The sequence below is a fragment of the Mesoplodon mirus genome, assembly GCF_964341445.2.
Source record: "Mesoplodon mirus genome assembly, chromosome: 9".
NCBI lineage: Eukaryota > Metazoa > Chordata > Mammalia > Artiodactyla > Ziphiidae > Mesoplodon > Mesoplodon mirus.
The window spans coordinates 61263300-61281341 of NC_138985.1; the positions used below are offsets into that span (position 1 = coordinate 61263300).

The following is an 18042-nucleotide window of genomic DNA, read 5'->3' on the forward strand; positions in this document are numbered from 1 at the left end:
TGGATGAGAGAGGCACCAATCCCCTAGGGCTTAGAAGTGGTATGGTGGGAGCCCAGGATGTGAGGAGAGATGGAGACGTGTTAGAATTAGTGACCCTGTCAGACAGAGGGACTGATTTCACTGGCTCACTGCCGGGTGGCTGGAATTGTAATATGCGAACTTGGGTATTGTCTGTCTACCAAGTGCAAGTGTCTGAATTAAGCAACCTTACTACCCTCCATCTGTGTACATTTCTTCCTCTGTTAAATGGCTGCTAGGTAATAACCTGCCCTATTTTACCCTTCCTCTTCCTGACGGGTAAGATCTACAACAGCAGGGAGAAGTTCTACAGAACTCACAGATTATTTTGACTGCAGTCAGTCCTAATCAATCTGGAGATACCAAGTTGTACTACATACAAAAAATAATGTTCAGCCAAGAAATATCAATTCTATTTCTACCCACTGGTTATATTAATGTAATAGTATTTATGCCTCATTTTAGAGAAAGTCTATCACTGTTATGAAGCACATACATTTGAATTACTTTAACATGTCCATGTTTAGAATTCCTGGTATAGTATTTTGTTGGCTGAACCTTCCCTTTGAGCTCAGGACTTTGCTGCCTTTGCAGAAGTTGAGGGGAAGGTTGCCAGGAGCTGAGGCCTCCATCACACTTATTCAATAGTTTATTTACTGAGGTGTTGGTTACAATAATGAATGAGATGTGGTTTCTATCTTGTCTTTTAGGGAGCTTAGAGTCTGAGGAAGGAACTTATAGTCTACAAAATGGAGTAAACATACATTGCTTTTAGCCATGGACACTTCATCTCGATTCTATGTGTATCTCAGATGTACCTGAACGTGTATCTGCTTTTTGTATGGGCATCTCATTGTTGCATGTTCCTACCCACATCCATCCTTGTGTCTCAGTAACTCCCCTTTACATGGAACCTTTGTGCTTAGGGCTGCCTGTGAAGAAGAGGAACAAATTATGCTGTCTACTGTCTTCTTGGGGGTGGTGGTAATAGAGAAAGGGATTCAGGAGAGCACAAAGCTCACTGATAAGCTGATGCACATTATGTACTCCTGTGAGCCACAAGGAGAATGGGCAGCTGGGCCAGGGTGAGAGGCCGCTGGTAACTCATTCTAATTAGAACAATAACAATTGCAATTTCTCCTCTCATGGCAGATGCTACTATCCTCACAGACAGAATAATGAAAAATTCCTGGAGGAATGTGAATTGTGGGAGGAGGAGTGAGGGGAAGAGGGAGGAGAAAGTAAGAGAAGGTGGGCCCAGTGGGGTGTTGGAGCCGTCTTTTATCTGATAATGAAAGTGGATTCTATGCGTGTCTTCCCAACTCTGCATTCAGTAGCACCATGTTGGTAGCTTGAAATTGGTCATAGTGGGATTGGCAAACACTAAAAATAAGGGTTTTTTCCCCTTTCAGAGCTGGTTGTTATACATTTAACCAGTACACTGCAGTGTGCACCCTATGGGCCTAGAATCTAGACTCAAATTCCAGTATATTTTCCTTTCTGAGAAAACAGATTCTTGTCTCTCCCAGCCCTGGACATGAACTCAATTTTGCACCTTCCTGAGTGGAGAAGGGGGTTGACGGAAATGGAGACAGGCTGTGGAAACCGCATAATGCTGTACAGGGACACAGACACTTTGCTCTACATCTAGCATTAAGACATCTACCTCCTATTTGGCAAGATACCTCCACCACCAAAAGAGTTTCTCCCTACTCCCCCTTTTCCTTCCCCATTAAGGAAGAGAAGTAGCATTAGAATTTATTTATATATTAAGAGTTAAAACATGTTTATTTTAGTTTTATTGTTTAGCTTATGAATAACATTTGCTTTTTATAGGAGAGAGAACTTATTTTACTTTGACCAACATATTTGTTGCAAATGCCTTTGCTGCCCAGTATTTATATATACTTATAATAACATATATTAATAATATCCTGATTCCCTACTCCATCCATATGCTTTGGATGGGATTGGCTTCCTTCTGTCTCTGAGTGTAGGCAGTTCTCAGATCTGGCCAAAGTCATGATGAATGGTTCAGGAGTGGGCATATGGCCAATCAGGGGTCCCAAGATTCAGAGACAGTTGCAGAGACTGTTGAGAGATAGGCATGCACTCTTTTCTGCTGGATATCAACCTGGGAGAATATAATTCAGGAGCTGTTAGGGAAGGAGAAGATCCTACTCACAGAGTTTCAGTTCCTAGATCCAACAATGCCTGTAGTTTTAATTAGTCCTAGATTTGATAGCCCCAGAGCCTGTAAAAGTTGGTTTTTTTTGTTTTAGTTTTGTTTTGTTTTTTGGCTTAAGCCAGTTGGAGTAGTTCACATCAATTGAAAGAGTCAACTGATACAACATGTTTTACAATTTTCAGTTAAGAGAATTGTCATCTTTAGAAAGAAATTGATGACAACTCTTCTCACAGTATGTGTTGATATTTTCAATAAAAATACATTATATGTGCTTTTATTTTAATAGTATTTTACTAAAATATTTATTCTAAAATATTTGCTTTACATTTATATATACAGATACTTAACTAGAAAATTATAAGCAGAATTTATTTCAAAAAGTCTCCAGAGTATTTTATGTGGGAATGCTCTTCTCTGGCTCATTCACAGTTTTTACTGCTTTTACCCTCTGTAAGGCTCCTCCTCGAATAGGAAGTTTTTTAAGAGCAATATCGGTATCAGCCAGAGGTCCTCCCACTAATCGGGCAGGAGTGCTTTCCACTGTTACTACCCCACCAGAGGGCACCTAAAAAAAGCAAAAGTAAATATTTATGAGTCCGCTTACAAAATTTTTCACGAAGAGGAAAACCCATTCATCCTTCAGCTAACTTTGGAAGAGACACAAAATGTACATAGTAACTAGGAGACAGGATGGACTAATGGAAAAATAAGGGCTTTGGAGCCTTTGCAATCAGGGCCAAATTATGTCCAGAATAGGACACCAGGAACACTGGAATATGGCATGGATCTATTTGCCAGGGAAAGGAGGAACTGCACACTTTCTGTCAAAGAGATGTAGAGGTATATTTTGACTAGTGTTTATAGCAATTTCTTGGGAATCCTGGAGGGCTGGGTCTGGTCTAAACCAGAACTAGGCAAGGGTAGATATAAATATGCCTTAACTATTTGATATTTGAACAGCAAAAAGAAAAAATATGAGACAAAACCCCATAGAAATAACATTCTTTGGGGATTAAATTTAATATCTACTAAGAAAAGTTATGGAGAAAAAAAATCTTACTGTTGTGTTAAGGCCTTTAATATCTGTCCGGTGAAATATTGCATTTGGTGGACGCTCACTGTATCTAGAGGATTCTATACCTTTCTCTTGAAGTCTTTTTGCTTTCTGAAGATTTTTAAATTAGAAAGAAAATAAATTAATTGCTATTAAAGCATTACTATGGTACTTACAATGAAGTATACAAAATATATTTAATTGTGTCTGTTTTATGCTTTATTAGTTAGCACTAGCATTTACTCATTTACTCATTTAGGCTAAGAAAATAGTTATTAACAAGTTATATACTTTGTACATTGCAGAAAACACCTGAAAATGTTACTGAGATTTCCATAGGTACTGGTAATATATGACCAAGGTAAAGCAGGTCCTAAGGAAATCAGGTTCAATTTTTTGTGCATAATTGAATAAGCTACTAAATTTACAATAGATGATACATGTTTTCAAATTATTTTGCATAAATTAAATACTAATTCAGTACACTTAAATGTTTCAAGCATTCAGAATAGTGCAAACTATATAATTTGCTGCAGTTATAGTCAAGCTCAATAGTTGAGGCATTAGAACAGGCTAAATTCAAGGTAACAAATTATCTGCATGGAGGGGGCTGATTTTAAAGTTGGGAAGAACTTTTAGTGACAAAGGGGAGACATGGTACCTTGAATAAGCTTGTTCTTAATTTTGGTTTTGCTATTTTAATATGATTCCACTATTTTCGTGGGCTATTATAACATTTAACAATTTCATATCTAGAGGAAGAATTGTAACATTATATAAAAATGTATCCCAAGTATTAATGGAAAAGTTGGAAAAAAAGTAATGAGATTTTGGAAATCTATGCTGCTTCTTACATATTTCAAGTGAACAATTAGCATTATAAACTGTTTAGATTAGTTTCTAGTTTATTGCTGAAGCAGGTTATCACATTTTCCCAAAGGGGTGTTTATCCCAAATTCCCACTTAAGCTTTAATATAATGTTTCTTTTGGTGGTCACAGAGGGGAAGCATCCTTGAAGGAGAGAGTAATATGGACAGTTGTTTTTTGTGTCCTTCACTCTGCTTCTTACAGAAAGGATCAGTAAATAAGAAGGCTTAGAATGGAAAGTAGGAGCACATTTCTCCTGCTTATTCCTGGCTAACTCTCATCTCTTTTATGCAAACCAGGAACACCATCCTTGCTTCGCTCCCTCCCACTGCTAAGCCAAATGAAACTCAGAGTGGTATCTTCTGTAACGTGAAGAATGCAAAGTTTCAGTTAACGCCCTAAACTGCAAATGAGGATCAATAGTGTTGGTATTCCACAGAAAGATCAACAGAAAAAGGTGAATGAATTGTTATCCCTGAAAAAGTCTGTCAGAGTTGACTGTTTGTTGCGGATATTGTAATATTTTTAAAATCCTACCTTTAAAGTTTTAACATTTGATGTTCTAGCCAAGAAATTTTCCCATGATTTATTAGCCAATTCTCTTTGCTTGTGTGTGGCTTGTACCTGAAATGAGAAAGATAATTAAGAGTTCCAGTTTCTATGAAAGGATACCAAAGGGCTTGAATACTTGTATTTTGAAGGAAGACCTAGTTTTTGCCAATGTAAATTTTAAGGTCAACTAGCAAAAGGGTTAGAGTTTAACAACTTAAAAAACCAAAGTCTTAAAATGGAAAAAAACTCCTTCCCTCACTATGTGGCCAAGATTTGAACTGCTTCCCATGAAACGTAATGCAAAACTGTTGCTATAAAAATACAAAATATGAAAATAACAATAATCCTTCTCAGCAAGACTGATTGTTTCACATGATTATCACTTGTGAAGACAGAGTGTAACCCAGAACAAGCTACATAAATGACCCAAGAGCAAATTCACAGGAGAAAATAAAGAGTTTTCTGCTGCCACTGATAATAGTTTAGGCAAGATTATATTGGTAAAACTGCTTCTAATTTACACCTTCAGCAAGACAGCAATTTTGTGAGAGTGCTGAGTTTGTTGTGGTGATGCAGTCTAGGGAGGTAACTACTGACAAAGGACAAAGACTATGGTTCCCAACAGGCTCTCCACTAAATATATATATAATCCAAGGACACATGCCCTTGGTTGGTATATAATAGACTATTAAGTTTAAATTATGAACCTAAGAGTATTTAATTAAACAACTGCTAAAAAATAAACTGGGTCAGAGCCATGGTAACAAATCAACGATAACCAACAAATCAGTAATAGCTAGCCCACACAGCAGAATCCTGCCAATTCAATAGAACTAATGAGGAGCAGAACTTCTAACGGGGTACACCACTTAAAAGCAAATGAATGGGTTAAAGGGCAGCATCCTTGCAATAAAAATTCTTCCTAAACAAAACTTTTAAGCAGGGAGTTATCTAAGAATTTATAGGTGGATGCTAAGTTCCACTAGACTGAAGATGTAGACATTTAATAGTAGATGTAAAATGATCAGGCAATAGAAAACACTTTGGAAATCACCTTAAAGTGTTTTAAGTACTTAATTTTAGTCATAAAAGATCACCAAGCAGAAGTGGAGAATCTACATCATTTTTGTATCTGTGGACAAGTTCACTTAAATAGTCACTTAACCTGTTTGCTCAAAAACTTCTGATGTGTTGTTTCTTACCTGTGTTAAGCTTTGGGAAAATGGCTTATGTTTTCCTGACAGGCTTTTTCTGATTAGCTAAAGCCAGAGACCAGATTTGTAGAGTGCTCACAGTATATATTTTGGCACTGAGGTGAGGAGAGGCTTGTCGGTGTGCCTATGATTGGCATGCTAGTAAGGGCCTATCACAGAGTGAGGGACAAGGGCCAACTTTCTCAATGAGGTTACACATATAGTCACAGAGATACACCATTTGTCAGAATTTGCTAAGTGTATACATTTAAATAGACCACAATTTTTGGAACTCTGACCTTTCAAAAAGTGGAAATGTCTCAGGTGTCTACCTTTTAAAATGTAAGCCTGTAGAAATCAAATTATAATGCCATAAAGCAGCACTGAGTATAGCAATTGAATTTCAAGCTATTAACTCCATGTTCTCTTTAAAAACTATACAAAGACACTGAAAGTAACTATAAAAGAAAATTACAAGGTAACTCTAAGTGCTGAAGCATTCACAAGTAAGGCAAATATAACTTATGGATAACTTCAACTAGTTTGTACATTGAAATTATTTTCTTGTGCCTCAATGGCATCTGTGGCTTACTTTTGTATATACTTTTTGTTCATTTTGCACATCTTGGCGTGCTTGGCTTTCAATCATCTCGCTTTGCAGAGAAGCAACCATCTTTCCAATGTTTTCTGATGCTGTTATAATAGATTCCAAAATTTTTTTGTCTGTAGTGACTGGTCTTAACTTTTCTAATTTTATTTCTTCATATATTTCATTCCATATTTCTCCAATCTGTTATAGCAAAGTTTAAAAGAGTTTTAAAAAGTTAAATTAACCAAAAATAAATACTATAATTTTACGTAACCTAAAATTTATTTGGGTGATCGTTCCAAAGTTAACACTTAACGGAACCAGCTTTTCCTAACTTACTCCTTGGGAATAAGTTAAGTGCATTGAGAATGATTTGGGGCAACAGTTACATTTGAGTATTCAGAAGTAATTTACCTAATGTTTTTCAATGATAGGTACTCACGGGTAAGGTTCCACTACCTAAGTATAGTTTATTGCTATCATCACTGCCCTCTCCTTTATAGACACTGTTTTCACAGCTGCACAAGTTGTTGCTTTAGTCTCATCCTCCTGAAGTACAGATGCTTTCCTTCTTAAAGCCCTGTTTGAAGGCTAGGTCAAGCTGAATTTGTAGAACAATGAATATGGGGATTCCTGGGACTCTAGTACCCAGCCACCCTGAGAAATAGGGCCTTGTCCCTCACTTTCCAGCTAAGGTAATACTTGAATCTAAAACTCTTAACATGTTGGTTTCATCATGCTGTAGCTCCATCTCATATTCTGGGTTATCTGGAAATTACTGTGCTTGAGTATGTTGAAATTTAGAGAAAAAGCATACGTCCAGAATACGGATAAAATTCAGCCTTGTTTTCCTTTTTTATAGAGGTTTATTCATTTACAGCATTCAAATACATAGTACTAATACTAGTAGAAGAGAATGTTTACTTGGAAAGACTTTCCTAAAATTTCAAAGGCATTTATTTACCAAAAAGTATATAACCAGCAAAGTAAGCAACTCTTTAATTGATATTTGATCATCATACAATGTAATGATAAAATACTTTAATAAGTATAAATCATTTATTTCAATAAGTAATAATTCATTCAATTCTAGCTCTTAATACCCTAGCTCTTAATACCCTCTAAAGAGAAGAAATTATATTTTAAAGATTCTGTTAAGCTTCTATGTCAGTAACTTCCATCTTCTTTTATAAACTAATAGTTGGATGAAATCTTATCCCATGGAAAATACCCAATCAGTTAATTGTATGTTCCTTGAATAGTATCAGATGTAAAATGAAAAATAAAAACTACACAGTACATGGATGATTGCTCACAAATAAAAATAGATCTTTCCCAACTGATGTTTTGCCATACTAGATTTTAATAACAAGGTTAAGAAGGTACTCACTTTAAAATCAAGGTATCTATGTATGATACAGAGGGTAACAAAATCTTCAGCAGATAAGCCAGGTAAATTTTCAAAATCTAAACGAAGTTTATAAAGAGAGATTTACTTTAACAGAGCAAGTGATTCCAAAAGACATATATTTATCATAAAAACAAATGCAAATGATTGCTTTTGATTTCATCCTGATTTATGAAAAAGTTACTTCTGTGAGCTTCTGGCTTCCTCCTATAACAAACAGCTGCCAGGTCATCCTTATCTAGTCATTAGAAGAGGAATACTTTCTGTGCTGTGGTCAGACCATGATATTGTACTTTCACAATCTGAAGAGTGAAATATTCACAATCAGAATTCTAGTGTTTAAGCCTAACCATCTAAAACTAACTGCCTTTAATCCTGGCTGCACTCTGGAATTACCTGGGGAGCTTAAAAAATACTGATGCCTGGCCCCAAACCCAGAGCTTAAGGGTGTAGCCTGTGTATTGGGATAACAATGGAACATGCATTTATCTGTATAAAGGGACTTTTGTTCATCATATATGAAAAATGGACTCCAAAGTGAAATCAATTTACAACGCTCAGCAAAAAAGAGAGGCTCTTGTAAATTTGACGAGTAACTTCTTACCTAGTTTGCCCAACACAGCATAAATTTTTGCTCTGATATTCTCAGCAACATCCATAACTGCAATGGTTGGGCAGTTAGCAGGCAGTGGTGTGATTTTTTGCTCTTCTTGAAAACTAGTAAAAAGAGGTTTCTTTGTATCTAATCATTGGATATCATGAAAATATAGAAAGGACAGATAAAAACTGTAGTAAATTAATACTTAATTTTAAGATTTTAGTCTAGACATCATAAAATATATAAAAATATTGTAAGAGTACAATACTGCCTGATACATGGTTACTCCTTTAAAAGCATAAATAATCAATAATTTCTTCCCCATTCTGTTGCAAAACGTAAAGCTTTCATTTTTAACTATTTATGTAAAATATAAAAATTTCACAAAATTACTTTCTTAAAAGTGAAACTTTCACATAAAAAACTTTTCTAATTTTGAGATCCAGAAATTGAACACTGTCAGTTTAACAATGATGTAATCTCCTATTTGCTTTTGGTTTCTATATATTATGCTATAAATATAAAAACTATTTTATGATGTTATAGATCAAAAGTTAGAAACAATAAAAATGGATTGAAGATAGAAATCATCAGAAGTTAAAGGGGAAGTATTTTCACTTAAAAATAAACAATACTAACAGATGAAACTATAATAAGAATTGTAAGAGGTTTAGAAAATATAATGTAGCATTATAAAATAGATAAATGAAATATAAATTCTGGTACTATTAACTTCATTAATTTAGTCTAGTAATTAAAATTTATGAACATTTGATTTATTTTTATTTAAAAGTTTCTTCTTTCATATAAAAAGTAAACTGTATAAATATGAATCAACAGAAATGTACAAAATACAATAAAAATTGTTCTCAAGCTCTCAACTTATGTCCCAAATTTTATTGGTAAATGAAATATTACTGAATATACTGACCAAAGCAGGTAACTCAAAGAAAGTTCTTTAAGAAGTACTGTTAAGTTTTTTATTTTCATTTTAAAGAATATAATCAAATACCATTTCCTGAAAATATTCTATAAAAATATGAACCTGCTACTAATTTACTTAGTATGGTGTAAGTCCCCATACTTTCCTAAGATTGCTTTTTAAAAATATGGATCTAATTGCTTCTACAAACAATTATAAATACACTTACCAACGATCTTCCCATGTTTATCACGTTTTACTCCTAGATCTTTTTCTTCCTTTCTCCACAATTTAATTAAAAGACTAGCAGCTGTCTGATCCTTCTTCCCTCGCCAAGCATTGACATGAGCCACAGTTTTGGGATTATCACAAAATTCAACCATTATTCCAAGTATTAGATTACAGAATTTTTTTTGGTTCAACTTTTGCAAGGAAACAGAAAAAGAAAAATGTTGCAATTAATATTTAGAATTATTGTCTTAAAAAAGAAAGGAGAAACGTTTGTATTAATCAGTAGGTTTCTTCTAAATGACTGCCTTATAAAATTAAGACTCTAAGTATGATTTGTGACCATCTCCTATTAAAATAAATACCATTGTAATGAGTCCATTTTCAAACATTAGGGATTCTTAAAAAATAGAAGGAAAAAGATTCAATATAATTCTGATGTAGTCATAAACATATGTCATAAACAAAAATGTAATTGATTTAGCTGAGTAGGACAAAGAGAGACTGTCAAAATAAGTGAAAATGTTCATTTTAAGTGGAGCAAGATAAATGGTGCTATGCATAGGACTCTGTAATTATAGGATCTTTCCAGTTTACCTGCTTAATTAAAGTTGTAAAGTTGTCTCATCCTAGCTATAACCTCATTGTTACTAAGAGACCAACTGATGGTAACTCCAAGTGGCAGTCACATGTGAAAATAAATCAAAATGAGGTATAATTTTGTATTTTGAAACTCAGCATCCATAAAAGAGTATTTAAGCACTTAAGAAAAATTATCTTATTAAGCATATTTCCTCTGTTTTCGTACAAACAGTTTTCAGCAAACCAAAATTTAGGTATAAAGAAGTCCAACCAGAGCAATGGCCTCCACACAGTAATGGTTTCTGTGTGAAATATTTTTGGTTGATTAACTCCTACAGTATACTGCTAATAGAATATAGCAAAGGAAACATGTAACCTGTTGTCTGAATTGCAAACATTATCAGTTTCCTCTTTCATTAAATAAAGGGTAATAATATTACCTGCTTTAGAGAGTTATTATGATGAGTTATATGAGACTGCCTGTCACATAGTAAACTCTCAATGATATTTAACCTTTACTAGCAATTACCATTTCACACTGAATAAATATTTTAGCAGATTGTATTAAGCAGAATCCTCAATCAAATGAGTTTTTTACTCCGATACTTCACTTTCAGGAGAAAGAGGCAAATGTCAAGGGTTGAAGTTTATACAGGAACTTCATTAAAGAAGATTTGTAATTTGTAGTTAACTTGGTTGGTTTAATCCATGTTAAGTGCAATCTAATAATTACATTCATAACAATAGAAAACACAACAAAAATATCTGTCAGGAACTATTCTAACTAATGCATGTATATGTGTACACACACACATAATCACTCACATAATCCTTCCACCAATGCATAAGGTAGATAATGTTATCTCTGTTTTATAGATGAAGAAATTGGTGGCAGAGATGTTAAATAATTTTTCAAAGTTACACAGCTAACAACTATTAGAGGCCTCAGTCAGACTGACTCCAGCCTGTGATCACAACCACTGTGTTATATGGCCTCTCCTACCAGCCTTCATGCCTTTCCATCCAAGAAACCCTGATGTTGAAGGAGAGTGGACACAAGTAAGAAATGTCTTTTATGTCTTCCATATAATATTAAAATAAAATATAATTATTTAATATGTACATGCATAATATCATTCCTCGCTTCCAAATCTTAAGTAGAAGCTAGATTCCAGGACGATATGCCAAATTAATGTTGTAGCTTTGAGAATCCCTGACACTGACCATGTGCCTCTGGGCGTACTTGTACGCTAGTCAGAGAAACACGGTGAGCTGTATGTCATTTAGGACTACATAAGTCCTTCTGTATTATGTTCAATTTTCTGAACTTTCAAAGGGTTTCTGGTTATGACTCATTCAAGGTGGGTTATTTTTATTATTATCATTATTATTTACTTGTTTTTTGCTTGTAGTGTTTTATATCTAATGAGTTCACTCTCATCTCTAGTGTAAACTAATTTTCTTTCAGAGTTAAAAGGACACAGATAACTTTAGTATCTTTGCTAAGTCAAAGTAGGTTTGTTATTGTTAATAAAATCAAGAATGGTGGCAATCATAGGCAGTGACATAGCTAGAACTCTGCATGAGAATATCTCCCAAAGTTTTACTGAAACAAAAGTATACTTTTTCTTTCATATCATCTTAACTATGGACCCACTTAGAATTGAGGCTAGTAGGGGATTACTGTAAGGATCTTTGCCATTCTTCTCAGCTGCCTTCCTGGAAGGCTTAATATGCTCACTTCTGCTCATTCTGTGAAACAGTGTATGACACACTAGATTCTTCACATTACCTACAAATTATACACAGTTCTTAAAAAATGCTGGTCTTAACTCCTTTGTCTAAGGTGACCCTTTTAATACTAAGAGAAGAAGCGAGAAGTTATTAATAAATGATTACTGATTTTTAAATAATCTAGCTGTTTCTTTAAAGTTTCATGGGGAAAAACAAAACAAGACAGAACAAATTCTCTGTTGTCATGTGTTTGGGAACACTGACCTAAGTAAACTGGTTTCTTCACTGGAGAAATTTTCAGACTCTACTATGCCAATGCATACTATGAAACTCCAGGAGGGATTTTTGTTTAAAACAAACATTTGAACACTATTTGAGGGCACATTTAATCACAGAGTAGTGTTCTGTGATACTCAGTTTGGAAAGAGTTAATAAAGACATTTATTTTTTGTTTCACAATTGTTATAATCATACTTACTGCCATTAAATCCAAAAGGAGAAAAATGCCTTCCTTTTCAAGAAAGTAATCCTCTGAGGGGTAACATCCCCAAATGCAGCACCTTAAGTAAAAAGAAAGTTATTCATTTAACAAGGCTTTATTGTTCAATTCAATTTGTGAGTTTATTCCTATTAAAAAATCTTTTCAAAGAATATTTTTTCGTCATTTCCTTAAATCAAGTAGTTAATTTCTTTGCTTAAAAAATTGAACTTTGGGGCTTCCCTGGTGGCGCAGTGGTTGAGAGTCCGCCTGCCGATGCAGGGGACACAGGTTCGTGTCCCGGTCGGGGAGGATCCCACATGCTGTGGAGCGGCTGGGCCCGTGAGCCATGGCCGCTGAGCCTGCGCGTCCGGAGCCTGTGCTCCGCAACGGGAGGGCCCACAGCAGTGAGAGGCCCGTGTACCGCAAAAAAAAAAAAAAAAAGAAGAACTTTGAAGAGACTTTGTCAGTGTAGTTTAATTTCAACTATTTAAACACTAATATCATTTAATTATTTTTCATAACTGCCTATTTCTTTTCTGTAGATGCAATATTCTCCTCTGCTTTCCTGATATTAATTATTCTTAAAGGTCTCCTCTGTTGCTCTATTAACTTTTTCTTCAAGCTTTATTCACTTACTGTCTATCTTTCACAGTGCTGGCATGCCGGAAACATTTGTTGTTTTTAATTACATCCTTTCTTTGCATATGATATTATTTGCTGAAGTGCCTGCTGCTTAGGCCTGTGCAGCTCATATGGAGTGAGGAACTGAAGTTGCTGTCAGGGCTACTTTCACTGTTTTCCTGGGTGGGGGATGGATATGGGTTGAACAGGCTGGTGGTGGTGTTGGTGTTGGTAAACAGAGCCTAATCTCCTTCTAGCCCTCCCAGGCCTTGCAAGCCTGCTGGGGTCAAACTGTATACCCTTCCTATTTAACGGGGTATCTATCTATCTATCATTCAGTAATAATGTGATAATTATTTAGCATGGATCCCTCTTCAAAAAAGAAAGAGACCCTGTTTCTGCTGGCTGTTTTGTGACGGTGGTTGTGTGAGGGTCGGTGCATAAAGGCCATCAGCTTGGCCCCTCTCACTCAGGTGCTTCCAGGTTTTACCATCTCTGGGTATGAATCACACTTTTTTTGTTCCCACTTTTGAAGTAGTACTCTCTGATGCCTATCATGGGCTGTCTTTTGCCTCTTTAATTCATAACAATTACAATAAGGGAAAAAAATAGGACATCCTTCTCTGTTCAGAAATTAAATAATATACTTCTAAAATTCCCAAAGATTGAAAAGAAAATCACACTGAAAATTAGAAAATAGTTTGAACATAATGATAATACAAATAGAACATATGGAAGCTCAGCTGGAGCTAAAACCATTATTACAGGAGAATTTACAGCCTTAGATGGATATATTAGAACAGAAGAAAGGTTGAAAATCAATGATCCTGGCATCTATCTCAAGAAATAGAAAAGGGTGAGATTGGTTCAAGATGGCAGAGTAGAAGGATGTGCTCTCACTCCCTCTTGTGAGAACACTGGAATAACAACTAACTGCTGAACAGTCATTGACAGGAAGACACTGGAACTCACCAAAAAAGATACCCCACATCCAAAGACAAAGGAGAAGCCACAATGAGATGGTAGGAGGGGTGCAATCACAATAAAATCAAATCCCATAACTGCTGGGTGGGTGACCCACAAAGTGGAGAACACTTATTCCACAGAAGTCCACCCACTGGAGTGAAGGTTTTGAGCCCCACATCAGGCTTCCGAAACTGGGGTTGAGAAAAGGGAGGATGAATTCCTAGAGAATCAGACTTTGAAGGCTAGCAGGATTTGACTGCAGGACTTTGACAGGACTGGGGGAAACAGAGACTCCATTCTTGGAGGGCACACACAAAATAGTTTGCGCATCGGGACCCAGGGGAAGGAGCAGTGACTCCATAGAGACTGAACCAGACCTACCTGCTACTGCTGGGGGGTCTCCTGCAGAGATGGGGGTGGGTCTGTCTCACCGTGAGGACAAGGACACTGGCAGCAGAAGTTCTGGGAAGTACTCCTTGGTGTGAGCCCTCCCATAGTCCGACACTAGCCCCACCAAAGAGCCTGGGTAGGCTCCAGTGTTGGGTTGCCTCAGGCCAAATAACGAACAGGGAGGGGACCCAGCCCCACCCTTTCAGCAGACAAGCAGATTAAAGTTTTACTGAGCTCTGCCCACCAGAGCAAAAGCCAGCTCTACCCACCACCAGTCCCTCCCATCAGAAAACTTGCACAAGCCTCTTAGATAGCCTCATCCACCAGAGGGCAGACAGCAGAAGCAAGAACTACAATCCTGCAGCCTGTGAAACAAAAACCACATTCATAGAAAGATAGACAAGATGAAAAGGCAGAGGGCTATGTACCAGATGAAGGTACAAGATAAAACCCCAGAAAAACAACTAAATGAAGTGGAGATAGGCAACATTCCAGAAAAAGAAATCAGAATAATAATAGTGAAGATGATCCAGGACCTTGGAAAAAGAATACAGACAAAGATCGAGAAGATGCAAGAAATGTATAACAAAGACCTAGAAGAATTAAAGAACAAACAAACAGAGATGAACAATACAATAAATGAAGACTACACTAGAAGGAATCAATAGCAGAATAACTGAGGCAGAAGAACGGATAACTAACCTGGAAGACAGAATGGTGGAATTCACTGCTGTGGAACAGAATAAAGAAAAAAGAATGAAAAGAAATGAGGACAGCCTAAGAAAGAGATCTCTGGGACAACATTAAACGAAACTACATTCGCATTATAGGGGTCCCAGAAGGAGAAGAGAGAGAGAAAGAACCTGAGAAAATATGTGAAGAGATTATAGTCAAAAACTTCCCTAACATGGGAAAGGAAATAGCCACCCAAGTCCAGGAAGTGCAGAGAGTCCCATACAGGATAAACCCAAAGAGAAACACGCTGAGACACATAGTAATCAAATTGGCAAAAATTAAAGACAAAGAAAAAATATTGAAAGCAGCAAGGGAAAAATGAAAATAACATACAAGGGAACTCCCATAAGGTTAACAGCTGATTTCTCAGCAGAAACTCTACAAGCCAGAAGGGAGTGGCATGACATATTTAAAGTGATGAAAGGGAAAACCTACAACCAAGATTACTCTACCCAGCAAGGATCTCATTCAGATTGGATGGAGAAATCAAAAGCTTTACAGACAAGCAAAAGTCAAGAGAATTCAGCACCACCAAACCAGCTCTAAAACAAATGCTAAAAGAACTTCTCTAAGTGGGAGACACAAGAGAAGAAAAGGACCTACAAAAACACACCCAAAACGATTAAGAAAATGGTATTAGGAACATACATATCAATAATAACCTTAAACATGAATGGATTAAATGCTCCAACAAAAATACACAGGCTTGCTGAATGGATACAAAAACAAGACCCATATATATGCTGTCTAAAAGAGACCCACTTCAGACTTAGGGACACATACAGACTGAAAGTGAGGGGATGGAAAAAGATATTCCATGCAAACAGAAATCAAAAGAAAGCTGGAGTAGCAATACTCATATCAGAAAAAATACACTTTAAAATAAAGAATGTTACAAGGGACAAGGAAGGACACTACATAATGGTGAAGGGATCAATCCAAAAAGAAGATATAACAATTATAAATATATATGCATCCAACACAGGAGCATCACAATACATAAGGCAACTGCTAACAGCTATAAAAGAGGAAATTGACAGTAACACAATAATAGTGGGGGATTTTAACACCTCACTTACACCAATGGACAGATCATCCAAAATGAAAATAAATAAGGAAACAGAAGCTTTAAATAACACATTAGACCAGATAGATTTAATTGATATAGGACATTCCATCCAAAAACAGCAGAATACACTTTCTTCTCAAGTGCGCACGGAACATTCTCCAGGATAGATCACATCCTGGGTCACAAATCAAGCCTCAGTAAATTTAAGGAAGTTGAAATCATATCAAGCATCTTTTCTGACCACAACACTATACAATTAGAAATCAATTACAGGGAAAAAAACGTAAAAAACACAAACACATGGAGGCTAAACAACACATTACTAAATAACCAAGAGATCACTAAAGAAATAAAAGAGGACATCAAAAAATACCTAGAGACAAATGACAATGAAAACAGGATGATCCAAAACCTATGGGATTCAGCAAAAGCAGTTCTAAGAAGGAAGTTTATAGCTATACAAGCCTACCTCGAGAAACAAGAAAAATCTCAAATAAACAATCTAACCTTACATGTAAAGGAACTAGAGAAAGAAGAATAAACAAAACCCAAAGTTAGCAGAAGGAAAGAAATCATAAAGATCAGAGCAGAAATAAATGAAATAGAAGCAAAGAAAACAATAGTAAAGATCAATAAAACTAAAAGCTGGTTCTTTGAGAAGATAAGCAAAATTGATAAACCATTAGACTCATCAGAAAAACAGGTAGAGGATTCAAATCAATAAAATTAGAAATGAAAAAGGAGAAGCTACAACAGACACCACAGAAATACAAAGCATCCTAAGAGACTACTACAAGCAACTCTATGCCAATAAAATGGACAACTGGAAGAAATGGACAAATTCTTAGAAAGGTATAACCTTCCAAGACTGAACCAGGAAGAAGTAGAAAATATGAATGGACTAATCACAAGTAATGAAATTGAAACTGTGATTAAAAATCTTCCAACAAACAAAAGTCCAAGACCAGATGGCTTCACAGGTGAATTCTATCAAACATTTAGAGAAGAGCTAACACCCATCCTTCTCAAACTCTTCCAAAAAATTGCAGAGGAAGGAACACTCCCAAACTCATTCTATGAGGCCACCATCACCCTGATACCAAAACCAGACAAAGATACTACAAAAAAAGAAAATTACAGACTAATATCACTGATGAATATAGATGCAAAAATCCTCAACAAAATACTAGCAAACAGAATTCAACAATACATTAAAAGGATCATACACCATGATCAAGTGGGATTTATCCCAGGGATGCAAGAATTCTTCAATATATGCAAATCAATCAATGTGATACACCATATTAACAAATTGAAGAATAAAATCCATATGATCATCTCAATAGATGCAGAAAAAGCTTTTGACAAAATTCAACATCGATTTATGACAAAAACTCTCCAGAAAGTGGGCATAGAGGGAACATACCTCAACATAATAAAGGCCATATATGACAAACTCACAGCAAACATCATTCTCAATGGTGAAAAACTGAAAGCCTTTCCTCTAAGATCAGGAACAAGACAAGGATGTCCACTCTCACCACTATTATTCAACATAGTTTTGGAAGTCCTAGCCACAGCAATCAGAGAATAAAAGGAAATAAAAGGAATCCAAATTGGAAAAGAAGAAGTAAAACTGTTGCTGTTTGCAGATGACGTGATTCTATACATAGAGAATACTAAAGATGCCACCAGAAAACTACTAGAGCTAATCAATGTATTTGGTAAAGTTGCAGGATACAAAATTAATGCACAGAAATCTCTTGCATTCCTATATACTAACGATGAAAAATCTGAAAGAGAAATTAAGGAAACACTCCCATTTACCATTACAACAAAAAGAATA

The 18042-nt window shown here is 35.8% G+C and overlaps 1 protein-coding gene across 1 annotated transcript in view; it reads right to left on the reverse strand.

The window, feature by feature from the left end:
• Nucleotides 1-1864: 1864 nt before the first annotated feature.
• CFAP69 (cilia and flagella associated protein 69) overlaps nt 1865-18042 on the reverse strand; it is a 71107-nt gene continuing 54929 nt past the window's right edge. The window contains exons 16-23 of the mRNA XM_082631930.1: nt 12413-12494; nt 9620-9812; nt 8475-8612; nt 7853-7929; nt 6466-6663; nt 4666-4752; nt 3267-3371; nt 1865-2771 (exon numbers count right to left, since the gene is read on the reverse strand). Of these exons, the coding sequence (XP_082488056.1) occupies nt 2601-2771; nt 3267-3371; nt 4666-4752; nt 6466-6663; nt 7853-7929; nt 8475-8612; nt 9620-9812; nt 12413-12494 (1051 nt within the window). The 3' untranslated portion in view covers nt 1865-2600. The remainder of the gene's footprint in view (nt 2772-3266; nt 3372-4665; nt 4753-6465; nt 6664-7852; nt 7930-8474; nt 8613-9619; nt 9813-12412; nt 12495-18042) is intronic.